At 38.5% G+C, this 13,441-nt stretch overlaps 1 protein-coding gene across 9 annotated transcripts in view; it reads left to right on the top strand.

Annotated features, from left to right (window-relative positions):
* The window catches only part of ZMYM4 (zinc finger MYM-type containing 4), a 156,247-nt gene extending 144,517 nt beyond the window's left edge, over nucleotides 1–11,730 (top strand). For all 9 annotated transcript variants that reach the window (XM_024248608.3, XM_002811070.5, XM_063713428.1 and 6 more), the window contains 4 exons: nucleotides 3,772–3,883; nucleotides 5,258–5,506; nucleotides 8,233–8,362; nucleotides 9,253–11,730. In XM_024248608.3, the coding sequence (XP_024104376.1) occupies nucleotides 3,772–3,883; nucleotides 5,258–5,506; nucleotides 8,233–8,362; nucleotides 9,253–9,460 (699 nt within the window). In that variant the 3' untranslated portion in view covers nucleotides 9,461–11,730. The remainder of the gene's footprint in view (nucleotides 1–3,771; nucleotides 3,884–5,257; nucleotides 5,507–8,232; nucleotides 8,363–9,252) is intronic.
* Nucleotides 11,731–13,441: the final 1,711 nt, after the last annotated feature.

Genomic DNA, 13,441 nt, shown 5'->3' with positions numbered 1-13,441 from the left:
ATTGAATTGTCTTTTTGTCATTGTGTTGTAGAAACTATATATATTCTAGATATTAAACTTTTATCAGATATGTGATTTGCAAATATTTTCTCCCATTCTCTGGATTTTCTTTTCACTCTCTTGGTGTAGTGTACTTTGAATGACAAATATTTATTTATTTATTTATTTATTTATTTATTTAGAGACGGAGTCTCGCTCTGTTGCCCAGGCTGGAGTGCAGTGACGCTATCTCGGCTCACTGCAAGCTCTGCATCCCGGGTTCACGCCATTCTCCTGCCTCAGCCTCCTGAGTAGCTGGGACTACAGGCGCCTGCCACCACACCTGGCTCATTTTTTTTTTTTTTTTTTTCCAGTAGAGACGGGGTTTCACCGTATTAGCCAGGATGGTTTGGATCTCCTGGCCTCGTGATCCGCCCACCTCGGCCTCCCAAAGTTCTGGGATTACTGGCGTGAGCCACCGTGCCCGGCCAAATTTTTTTTATTTTAATGAAGTTCAGTTTCTTTTTTGTTCTTCCTTTTCTTTTCTTTTTATTGCCTGTGCTCCTGGTGTTATATCTAGGAATCCGTTGCCACATTCAAGGGCATGAAGATTTAATCCTCTTTTCTTCAGAGAGTTTTATGATTTTAGCTCTTATATTTAGGTCGCTGATTTATTTTGAGTTAATTTTTGTATCTGGTATGAGCTAGGTCTACCTTCATTCTTTTGTATGTGATTATCCAGTTCTCTCAGCACCATTTGTTGAAGAGACTGTTCTTTACCCATTGTATGGGCTTGATACCCTTGTAGAAAATCTTTTGACCAAATATAGATGGGTTTAATTTGGACACTCAGTTCTAATCCATTTTTCTTTTTTTTTTTTTTTTTTGGAGATGGAGTCTCGATCTCGGCTCACTGCAAGCTCTGCCTCCCGGGTTCACACCATTCTCCTGCCTCAGCCTCCCGAGTAGCTGGGACTACAGGCGCCCGCCACTATGCCCGGCTAATTTTTTTTGTATTTTTAGTAGAGATGGGGTTTCACTGTGTTAGCTAGGATGGTCTCGGTCTCCTGACCTTGTGACCTGGGATTACAGGCGTGAGCCACTGCACCCGGCCCTAATCCATTTTTCTATAGATGGCTATTTTTAGGGCAGTACACAGTTTTGAAACTTACACTATAGCTTTGTAGTAAGTTTTGAAATCAGAAAGTGTGGTTCCTCAAAATTCTTTTGGCTCTTCAAGGTCCTTTGAAATTCTATGTCAGTTTTCATATTTTATGAATTGATATTGAAATTGAATACCTTGTAAAAGCTTTGCACCTGTTTCTTAATATGTTCATTCAATATTTATTAAATACCTCTTCAGTACCGAAAAAAAAAAAAAGAATTAAATATCTAAAAAAAAAAAAAAAAAAAAAGAAATTCTATGTCAGTTTTAGAATGGGTTTTTCCATTTCTGCAAAAAAGAGCCGTTGGATTTTGATAAGTGAATCTATAAATTGATTTGGAGAATATTGCCATTTTAACATTATTAAATCTTCTGATCTGTGACTACAGGATGTCTTTCCATTTATTTACTTGTTCTTTAATTTTTGCTTTCAGCAGTTTTTTGTGGTTTTAAGTGTGTAAGTCTTACATCATTTTGGTTACATTTCTTCTCAAGTATTTTATTCTTCTTGATGCTTTGGTAAACATGGGACTTGTTTTTTTTTGTTTTTGTTTTTGTTTTTGTTTTGAGACGGAGTCTCACTCTTGCCCAGGCTGGAGTGCAGTGGCGCAATCTCGGCTCACTGCAAGCTCCGCCTCCCGGGTTCACGCCATTCTCCTGCCTCAGCCTCTGGAGTAGCTGGGACTACAGGTGCCCGCCACCGCGCCCAGCTAATTTTTTTTTTTTTTTTTTTTTGTATTTTTAGTAGAGACAGGGTTTCACCATGGTCTCGATCTCCTGACCTCGTGATCCGCCCGCCTTGGCCTCCCAAAGTGCTGGGATTACAGGCATGAGCCACCGCGCCTAGCGGGACTTTCTTAATTTCCTGTTTGGATTGTTCATTGCTAGCTTGAAATACAACTGATTTTTGTGTATTGCTTATATGCTGCAACTTGGCTGGATTCACTTATTGCTCTAATAATTCATTTTTCTGTGTATTCTCTAGGATTTTCTATATATAGGATTCTGTCACCTACAACTAGAGATAATTTTACTTCTTCCTTTCCTATTTGAATGTGTTATATTTATTTTTCTTGCCTGGCTGCTCTGCTAGGATTCGCGGTACAGTGTTGATGAAGAATGGCAAGGATAGGCATTCTTGTCTTGTTCCTGGTTAAGGGGGAAGAGACTTTTTTTAAACAACATGTATGTTGTGTTATATGTACTGATATATTTCTGTAACTGTACAAAACTCACTTTTGCATAAAGGAATTTCTTAAAGATTGGAAATATTTTTGCATATGAATAGTAGTTGACTTTGTGTGATGAGTTTGAATAGTCTACTTTTTCTTTATTTTGAACTTTTTCAATAACGAAGATATATTTTTAAGCTTGAAAGTGACTATATTAAAAGAAGAAAAAGAAGAATACTATTGAACAACAAACTGTAATCTGACAATAAGTTCATAAATTGCCTTTGAGGAGGCCTCATAAAAATGCCTATTGAAGTGGTAATTTTTGTTAGCCAGAATAAATTTAAACGGAAATAATTTTCTCCAAATCATATATAGAAATGCAAGAAACCAGGATAGCCATGGAAATATAAATTAAAAATACTAAACCTTAAAAACACCAAAATACTTTTATCATGTAATTACCTGCTGCCTTGGATTCTGTTACCACTCATGGTGTGTCCCTGTCTCAATTGATTTTATCTGACCTGCGCCGTCAGTACTTTTTAAAAGAGACAGGGTCTTACTCTGTTACCCAGGCTGAAGTGCAGTGATATGATCATAGCTCGCTGCAGTCTCAAACTCCCAGGTTCAAACAACCCTCCTGCCTCAGACTCCCAAGCAGTTAGGACTACAGGCATGTACCACGACCCCTGGCTATTTGTTTTTAAATTTTTTGTAGAGATGGGTCTCACTGTGTTGCCCAGGCTAGTCTTGCACTATTGACCTCAAGTGATCCTCTCACCGTGGCCTCCCAAAGCACTGGGATTACCATTCCTGGCTCAATACATTTTTAAACTGTAGGCATTCTTTTTGTTCTAGCCTATGATATGGTTGTTAATGGTTATAATTAACATAGTTCAATGTCCTATAATTAGACTTGAACTTTTTTGAGGGCTAGGTTGTGGGGCAGAGTTGAGAACTGTAGTTAGAAGGCTCCAAATAAATAGTTTTTAAATTTGGGTTTCCTCAGGTGAACTGACATTAGCTAACTGTGTTATTGCAAGAAATGATCTTGTATCTAGGGTAAAAAACAAAAGAGCACATCTGCAGATACGCATTATGAATCAGGAAAAACATGATTTGGAACATGTGCATTGGAACCAAGTTTTAGTATGTCAGTTTTAGAAACTAAGTAAAGGGTTCTTTATAATACTTGTTCTGTACCATCCGTGTTTTAAAACGAAATAAAAAAACTTTACCTTGCAAGGTCAGTGCTGAAGATAATGTGTTAACATGAAAAGGAGCTTTAGCTTGAATTCTAGTGTTTTAACAACTATCTAAAGTACTGAGAGGTTGAACATGGTTTATAGTATTGTAAGGGCAAAAATTAAGGGTAAACTGTATTTCTTACAATAATTGTTTAAGAACTCATGTTCTCTTTCTATCAACGTGTATTTTCTTTTTTTCTTGTAGTACCTGTTTGAAAATGGTAGAATAGATAACATTTTTACTGAGCCCTATTCCAGATTTATGATTGAACTCACCAAACTCTTGAAAATATGGGAACCTACAATACTTCCTAATGGTAGGGTGATTTTTTTTTTATTGTTTTCATGATGTGCTTTCTTAAATTACTTAAGTTTTTTGGTTATCTTTAAAAAAATTGTTCATTTTTATTTCTGTCCAGATTTATATCATCTTTGGACTTCTGAGGAGAAGGTCTTTGGTTTATTGTTGATTGTTTTAGGAAAACTGTGCAAGTCATATAGCACATGTATAGATACTGATTGCAGAAAATATAAACTAATTTGAAGTTACATTTACCTTTTTAGAAGCCATTTTTGATCTGGTAGCATTGGTGTAGCTTTCACCTATCATATCTGCTAACAGTGGACCTTTTTTGGTAGTTTGTGTGTATACTGAACTGTTGTTAAGAGAGTTAAGTCCTCGTCCTTGAATTATCTTTGACCAGATGTCATCAGACAAGTCCATAATTCACTCCAGGTCTCAGGCTGAGGTGAATGAAGAGGTTCAATGTTGTGCTTAGTAATATATGCACCTTTCTGTTGGGCTGCAGAACACCTTTAACAGTAAGCTTAATGATCTCCAACAGGAGTTTGCAAACTATGGTCCATGGGCCAAGTCTGGCCTGCTCCCTGTTTTGCAGTCTATGAGCTAAAAATTGCTTTTACATTTTTAAATAGTTGGGGAAATTTTTTTAAAGAATTCCTATTTCATCATGTGAAAAAAATATTCATTTCATGGCTGGGTGTGGTGGCTCACACCTGTAGTCCCAGGTGTGACTTTGGAAGGCTGAGGCAGGAGGATCACTTGAGCCCAGGGGTTCAAGATCAGCCTGGGCAACATGGTGAAACTCTGTCTCTACAAAAAATTAGCTGGGCACAGTGGTGGTGCCTGTAGTCCCAGCTACTCAGGAGGATGAGGTGGGAGAAGCACCTAGTCCAGGAGTTTGAGGCTGCAGTGAGCCCTGATCGTGCCACTGCACTCCAGCCTGGGCGACGGAGTAAGACCCTGTCTCAAAAAAAAAGAAAAGAAAATTATATGACTATAAATAAATTTTACTGGCATATATCTCTGCCTGTTTATGTGTTCTCTACAGCTCCTTAGTTTTTACAGCAACAGTGTTGTTCAGAGCCTATATGGCCTACACATCCCAAAATACTTACTTTCTGGCCCTTTATAAAGACAGCTTAACCCCTAATCTAAAATATCAATAGATTAAAACGGTTTCAGGAGACTCTCACGAACGGTGTCTACTTGAGTGGAATCATCTGCCTTTTTCTTTGTGGTGCCTTTTCTGGTTTTCTGCATAAGGAAGAGAGGAAAGAGGAATAGTCAGTTTTTCTCTTTATATCTCCCTGTCCTAGAATTTGAGAGATTACTTAGTCTTCTTTAGCAGGAGCTCAGTACTGTTTCTTGTACCCCTTCTTCTGTCTAGGTTACATGTTCTCTCGCATTGAGGAAGAGCATTTGTGGGAGTGCAAACAGCTGGGCGCTTACTCACCAATCGTCCTTTTAAACACCCTCCTTTTCTTCAATACCAAATACTTCCAACTAAAGAATGTTACTGAGCACTTGAAGCTTTCCTTTGCCCATGTGATGAGACGGACCAGGACTCTGAAGTACAGTACCAAGATGACATATCTGAGGTTCTTCCCACCTTTACAGAAGCAGGAGTCAGAACCAGGTATGGGATACTGTTTGTCAGATTTCTCTTTGAAGTCTTAGTGGTAGTACTAAAATAGGGAGTTACTGCAGAAAGGTAATTATAAATGCTAGACGTGGAAGAGTGTACCTTTAACATTCGAATATTTTTCTCTATTGTCAGAGAGTGGTCAAAGGCTGGCCTCAAAGTGAGAGGAATCACGTGCTTCAGTATACTTTCATTGGCTTTTAAAGTAGAAATTTTGATTTAATTGCGTAGAGCTCAAATAGCCTGCATTTTAAAACTTCTCAGGAAATTAAAAAATACAAGCAGGGTTGAGAATCACTTATTTACTAGCACCAGATGAGTCAATCACTAGTTAAAAGAAACCGCAGAACTTTTAGTCCATTGTTTCTAAATCTTTTTTTGACCAGAGCCCCTCTTTTTAGTTAACATTGTGAAATTCTGAAGGAACTTAAAAGCTGACCTACAGTGTACTGCTTTTGTACACAATAGAATAATAGCAGTGACAATTTTATTAGAAGGTTTATTGTCTTGCATTTCAAAAACAGCCTATTAAATAACGGTTTGTTTTTAATGTTCAAAAACTTAATCTTGGTATTATAGGATTAGAAATTAAATTTATTATTTTTGAACAGAATCATAAGTCCTGAACTTCCCAAAATCAGTTTCTAAGACTGAAATACATTTTTTGAATGTGAGAATTTAAATCACTGAAACTTAAAATCTGTATTTGTGATGTTCAACTTTGTGTAAACTTTTTTCTGAATTGTTCATTTACTAAGATTTTCTTTTTCACCTAATGCCTATGTCCTGTTTGCTTAGTTATATATATATTTAACCCACTTTGTGCTCTCAATTGATTTTTATTTATTTATTTATTTATTTAAGATGAAGTCTCACTCTGTCACCCAGGCTGGAGTGCAGTGGTGTGATCTCAGCTCACTGCAGACTTCGCCTCCCAGGTTCAAGCAATTCTCCTGCCTCAGCCTCCCGAGTAGCTGGGACTATAGGCGTGCACTACCACGCCTGGCTAATTTTTGTATTTTTAGTACAGACGGGGTTTCACCATGTTGGGCAAGCTGGTCTCGAACTCCTGACCTCAGGTGATCCACCCGCCTCTGCCTCTCAAAGTGCTGGGATTACAGGCGTGAGCCACCGTGCCTGGCCTCAGTTGGTATTAACTGGGGGAGGGAAAGGCAGGTGCATAATGTTTCCCTGTTTGCTGATTAGGTACTTGACATGATTAGTAATAAATTCAGCTTGTTTTCTAAGTGAGTAACTAGCAAAGTCTTTCTATTTAGGTAGCTGCTAAATGGAAAATGGGTGAATTTTGTTAAAGTAATAATGCAGGAAGCTGGGGAAAGTCCTATACCAGTTGTTAAGAGCAGATATAGGCTGAGTGCAGTGGCTCATGCTTGTAATCCCAATATTTTGGGAGGCTCATGCGGGAGGATTGCTTGACCCCAGGAGTTTGAGGCTGTAGTGAGCTGTGATGGAGCCACTGCACTCTAACCTGGGCAACAGAGTGAGACCCTGTCTCCCAAAAAAAAAAAAGAAAACCTTTTTTCCTTGGGTCCATCTAGTGTTCTCTTGAGGAGTGAATGGAAAAAGTGGGAAAGAAATAGCCCACTTTCCATATCTTCACCCTGACTTCCTTATATAATGCTCGGCCTCTGCAAAATACTGTTGGGGAAAAATGGTTTGTTCTTTTCTTACCAAATAGTAACTCTGCTGATAATTTCTCTTCCCAACAAAGATGCCATTTCTCACAGTATTCGAACAAATAAACTTGAGCAGATGCCCAGTACTAGTGCCCCACAGTAGAAATAGTCTCACAGAGATGACAGCTTCTGCTGAGTTCGGTGGCTTGTACCTGTAGTCCCAGCTACTCCAAAGGCTGGGGTGGGAGGATCACTTGAACCCAGGAGTTCAAGGCTGTGGAGATTCAAGGCTGCTGTGATCATACCATCATGCTTCAGGCTGGGCAACAGAGTGAGACCCTGTCTCTTAAAAGAGAGATGGCGGCCGGGCACGGTGGTTCATGCCTGTAATCCTAGCACTTTGGAGGCCAAGGTGGGCTGATCACCTGAGGTCAGGAGTTCGAGACCAGACTGGCCAACATGGTGAAACCCCGTCTGTACTAAAAATACAAAAAAAATTAGCCAGGCATGGTGGCAGGCGCCTGTAATCCCAGCTACTTGGGAGGCTGAGGCAGGAGAATCGCTTGAACCTGGGAGGTGGAGGTTGCAGTGAGCGGAGATCGCGCCATTGCACTCCATCCTGGGCAAGAAGAGCAAAGCTCCGTCTCAAAAAAAAAAAAAAAGAGATGGCAACTTCTGTCTTGATCTCTACTGTAGGAGAAAAACATGTGAAACCCTTCTTTCTGCTTTATCTTGCTATGTCTTAGGAACCCTGTGCCTAATAAAGTTTATTAATAAAGTCAGGCTCAGAATAGAGACATTCTCCAGTGCCAGTGTCATACTTTTTGTCATGGTGCCCCCACTTTGGTGAGCAGGGAAGCATAAAATTCATAGGATAGGGACTTTGTTTAATGCCGTAGAACCCAGCACTTAAAATAATGTCTGGCACCTTCAAAGGCACTCAGTATTTGTTGAATGAGTGTGAGTGAGTGAAAGGGAGGAAATGACAAAGTTCTCGCTGCGAAGCAAAGCTCATTGGCGTCTTGAGACTCAAAGAATAGACTTTTCTAATATAATCCTTTGCTTATTATTTCCTGTCTCAAGATAAACTGACTGTTGGCAAGAGGAAACGAAATGAAGATGATGAGGTTCCAGTGGGGGTGGAGATGGCAGAGAATACTGACAATCCACTAAGATGCCCAGTCCGACTTTATGAGTTTTACCTGTCAAAATGGTAATCTTTCTCTGAACTGAATGTAGTGCACTCAGAAGGCAGTTAACATATTTTGGATTTCAGATGCTTGAACATCAGAAAAGTAGCTTGCCCATGGCTTTAGACAAGGATTTACCATGATTTTTTCCCCATTGTCGTATCTATGTGGATTTTGAACCACAAAACAAATTACCTTGTCTTCATAATTATTTTATGAAAATGTCTTCAAAAGCAAGAATCGCTGCTATTGTTTGATCTTTACAACTGTTGTACAACCTTTATGTGGTATCTAATCTGTAGTTATTTTGTTATTTGTATAGAAAAGAAATTTTGTTTTGCTAAAGCTATAATAGAAAAACAATTTTTAAGGAATTGAAATTTTCTAAGTAGTCCTTTTCTTAGAGGAACTTTATGATTTTAGAGTTGTAACACTTTTTTTTCTGAAAGAAATGTAATAGCTGCATTTGCCCTTTGATAATGTGTATTGAGTGCCCTTGGAGTTCATTCCAGGATATTGGGCACTTCCAATATGTGGTGCTTAGCCATAGTGTCACATGTGAGTTGACTTTTTTGTTGCTCTTAATAATGTTTGAAGTACTAAAATTTATGATTTACACTTTTTCTTATATTAACTTTATACTCACTTCCAATCCATTGTGATTTCAGTTGATTCCTGGGAGGAAATATTCCTGTAAACTATCTCTGTGGGTACATTGCTTTCCCCATTGTGAGTCACCGTGGAGAAAGGTGGAGAGCCATATTAGGGTTGGTGCAAAAACAATTGCAGTTTTTGCCGTTACTTTTAATTATTTTTAATGGCAAAAACCTCAGTTTACTTAAGAATAGTACATATTTCCTGTACTCTGATTTCTAATTTTTTTTTCTTTTTTTTTTTTTTTTCCTGTGGATAGTTCTGAAAGCGTGAAGCAGAGGAATGATGTGTTTTACCTTCAACCTGAGCGCTCCTGTGTCCCGAATAGCCCCATGTGGTACTCCACATTCCCGATAGACCCTGGAACCCTGGACACCATGTTAACACGTATTCTCATGGTGAGGGAGGTACATGAAGAACTTGCCAAAGCCAAATCTGAAGACTCCGATGTTGAATTATCAGATTAAAACGGAAGTGAGGTTCTTATTTTCATACATATTGGTATGCACCAAACTGTGAATGCATCCAGCTGTTGGAAAACGATGTATAAGTCTAAGTCCTCTTGACTTGACCATAAGATCATGGAAAACAGATGACTTGTTAACCCCACAGTGTGGATGTGCAAATGAAAATTGAAGGAAAGAATATGAACTGAGAAATGTTCTTTGGCAGTGATATAGTTCTTAGACATCTTCAGAATGACTAATTTCTCCGAGTGGTGCATAATCTTATTTTGTTTGGGAGTAACAAATCGTGGAATATTTTTAAGGAAAACTGTTGTATAAAACTCTACCATAGTAACCTTAGACCTTAGAGAGGTAGCTTTGGAGTGAAACTTTGGCTGCAATAGGCTACTTTGGCAAGCCCTCCGTAAAAGTCAGAGGAGAGATCAGTACAGAGCTAAGAGTGACATCAAATGAGGACTGTGGGACCCAGATTTGAAGACCCAATAAAAATACTCAACTTTTTAAAAAAGATAGTGAAGTGGTCTTGATTGATTTTGATTTTCACTGCCAAGCCAATCACGTGAAGGACAGAAGCTTTTGCCATGGGCCCCTCACATCAGGGAAAATGACCTTCACTGCTAACAGTAATGTGTCCCTTTCATTTTCTGGGTCAAGCCTTCTCAGCGGTGGGTCTGGATGTGGGTAAACTAAGGTAAAGGGGATGATATTCCACAAACTAATTATGCACACAGAAAATCTGTGGAGCCTATCAGACCCCAAGTGTCTTGAAATGTTTGTAGAAACCCACTAAAATGCCCTTTCTCTGGGTGTGGGCCCTTATTGCTGCTGTCTCACAGCCTGAGCTGTAGTACAGAGAAATGGGGGTTCTCCTTTTATTTTCATTTTTTTTCCCCAATGGCAGCTTTTCTCCCATTGTTTTACCTCCCTGCTTCCCAAACAGTTCCTCTTATTTTGTCTTTTGCACCAGTTTCTGGAGGCCCTTGTCATTTCAAAAAGGATAGTCTCTTTTCTTACTCTGGCAAACCTGTGAGTGATTCCACAAAGATACAGTATTACTTGGCTATCTGAATTATGATAGAAAAGGTCCTAGTTAGGTTCCTATATAAAGCATTTGGAAGATGACCTTGTTGCCCTTGAAACTTGAAAATAGGGATTCTGGGGTGAGGATACAAAGGCATTGTCTTGCATATCCATAAGCAGGTCTTAGAGCATTATTCCAAACTCTAGCTGTTTCAGTAGTTCTGTGAGGATTGCAAGTCGTAGGTGTGTGTGGCATATCAGTCCATCTCCCTCATCTCCATTCTCAGTTTCTTCCCCACAAAATTTGGAATCAAAGCTTTTATGACGTTTGCCAATTGCAGAACTTCTTTAGCTAAGGTTAATTTGACGCTATGATAAAACTGAGAGATGTCAAAAAGCCTCTTAGAAATTTTAATCTTGAAAGACTTTTCAGGGTATCTCATTTTTTAGGTGGGGGTGGCAGGTGTATTTCTTTTTTAACAAATAAAAGGCATTTCAGTAAAACTAAAATGAGAAAAGTAGGCCTTTTGACGCTGTGTGCTTGATGGTTCTGTCCCTCTGCCTGTAACAAATCTCATTTTTGTTACCAAGAACTGTATGAAAGAAGTAAATCCGCCCCGATTCTGTATGATTAATTCCATCTGTGTTTGTCATTTCTGACTGGAAAACTTCTTACTCCATACCTTGTTTGATATGGAGGACAAATAATTGGATTGTCTGATAAGTCTGCCAATAAACTATCCAGAAATAGCAAGTGTAATAGTCCCCACTATACGAATTTTATGGTTTGTATAAACACTAACATTTTCCCCTTCTGTAGTTGTATGAAAAAACAAATATTGTTAGCATAGTAGATAAATTGTTATGAAGTACCAGAAAAAAAAAATCTGTATCTTTTACTGAGAACACCCAATACCCAGATAAATGACTGTATCAGGATTTCATTTGCATGTTAGTCCACAGAGTTGCCCAGAACCCTAAATTTATTCATAAGAGAAAATATTGATTAATTATTGGTCATTCCTCATAAGTGTAGCTGTTGATGTGTGTGTCTGATTATTGCTTTTTTAATTTTATGAAAATTGTGTAAAATTACATTTTTTTTTCCAGGGGAGAAAAAAACATCAAACAAAAAGAAACATCTAAATCATCCTTTTTGTTCTTTTTCGGTTTTTAACCACTTTTAGGTTTTCCCCTTGCAGAAACCACAGAAATATTCCCTTAGAATAAAATAGTATATTTGTATTTGATGGGTGAGTTCTTCTTCTTTACGTCTTAAAAGAATTTGAAATCTCTTTTTCTGATTGACCTTATTGGTATGACCCAGCAGTTAGTAAAATTACAAAGAAAGAGAGCAGTTTCCAAGAAAGAAATTTTTTTTTTATGTAGTCCAGTCAACATATTCTTTCATTGCAAATTCTTTTATTTCTTTTTTTCCATCAAAAGACTTGTTCCCATTTCTAGCTAATTTACTGACTGTATTCAAAGTCCCAACAGGTAGAAATATCAGAGATCACTTATACATATCATTTCAGGCAAAATTTTTTGAGATTTACAAAGCCAACATCAGTTCAACTTTAATGAAATTGTAAGACTAGAATACAGGATATGTTCATTCTTAAGTATAAATACATGTTTAAAACGGGAATGTAAGACTAAATAGTATTTTCCTTCGACTTCAAAGTTGTCTTGGTATTATGCAGCTGTACTTTCAAATTCTGTATCGACTTTCTACCTACCTGCCTTGTGGCAATCCTAAATTTATAAAACAGGTTTTCCCAAAAGGTCTAATGTAAAATGAATTTCTATCAATGAATTCAGAATTTAATTTTCCAAAGAAGTCTCGTAGGGTACTGAGTTGAAATTTTAGGAAAGAAGCAATAATACCCTGAACTCCTCTAGACTAGCACTTGTGTGTTATTATACTGTGCTATCATCATTGAAGAAAATAGTGATTGAGAGGCATTGTTATGTAGTGGAAAGATCATAGGCATTGGAGCCTAGTGTTTCTACTTACTGGTTGTATAACTTTAGGTAAATTACTTAACCTCAGGCCGGGCATGGTGGCTCACGCTTGTAATCCCAGCACTTTGGGAGGTCGAGACCATCCTGGCTAACATGGTGAAACCCTGTCGCTACTAAAAATACAAAAATTAGCTGGGCGTGGTGGTGGGCGCCTGTAGTCCCAGCTACTCAGGAGGTTGAGGCAGGAGAATGGCGTGAACCCGGGAGGCAGAGCTTGCAGTGAGCCGAGATTGTGCCACTGCACTCCAGCCTGGGCAACAGAGTGAGACTCCATCTCAAAAAATAATAATAATAATAATAAAAATTAACCTCTCTGTGCCTCAGTTTTCTTATCTATAAAGTGGGCATAACTCCCTTATTAAGTTGTGCCTGGCACATGGTAGGCTTTCAAATGTCAGATATTTTTTATTATATGCAAATTTCCTGGCCTGTACTAACACTTTAAATAAATGTTAATTCCCACACTACAGTCTGAATTTTTACTAAGTTCAGCACTTTGGCTTCTGCAAAACATAATACTCTATTTATATAACCAATTCTACATATTTGAATCAAACAAAATTACAAATTCTTCACTTGTGCTTATGTGTATATCAATAGTAATCAACATCACAAGAATCCATTGATATTTTCACTATATTGAAAAATGGGGCTGGGCACGATGGCTCATGCCTGTGATCCCAGCACTTCGGGAGGCCGAGATGGACAGATCACTTGAGGTCAGGAGCTCGAGACCAGCCTGGCCAACATGGTGAAACCCCATCTCTACTAAAAATACAAAAATTAGCTGGGCGTGGTGGCAGGTGCCTGTAATCCCAGCTGCTCCAGAGGCTGATGCAAGGAAAATCACCTGAACCTGGGAGGCGGAGGTTGCAGTGAGCTGAGATCAGGCCACTACACTGTCCAGCCAGGGCAACAGAGTGAGACTCTCTGTCT

The sequence above is a fragment of the Pongo abelii genome, chromosome 1 (genome assembly GCF_028885655.2).
Source record: "Pongo abelii isolate AG06213 chromosome 1, NHGRI_mPonAbe1-v2.0_pri, whole genome shotgun sequence".
NCBI classification, from domain to species: domain Eukaryota; kingdom Metazoa; phylum Chordata; class Mammalia; order Primates; family Hominidae; genus Pongo; species Pongo abelii.
The sequence above is the reverse complement of the archived record's forward strand: the minus strand, read 5'-3'. Positions and strand labels throughout refer to the sequence as shown.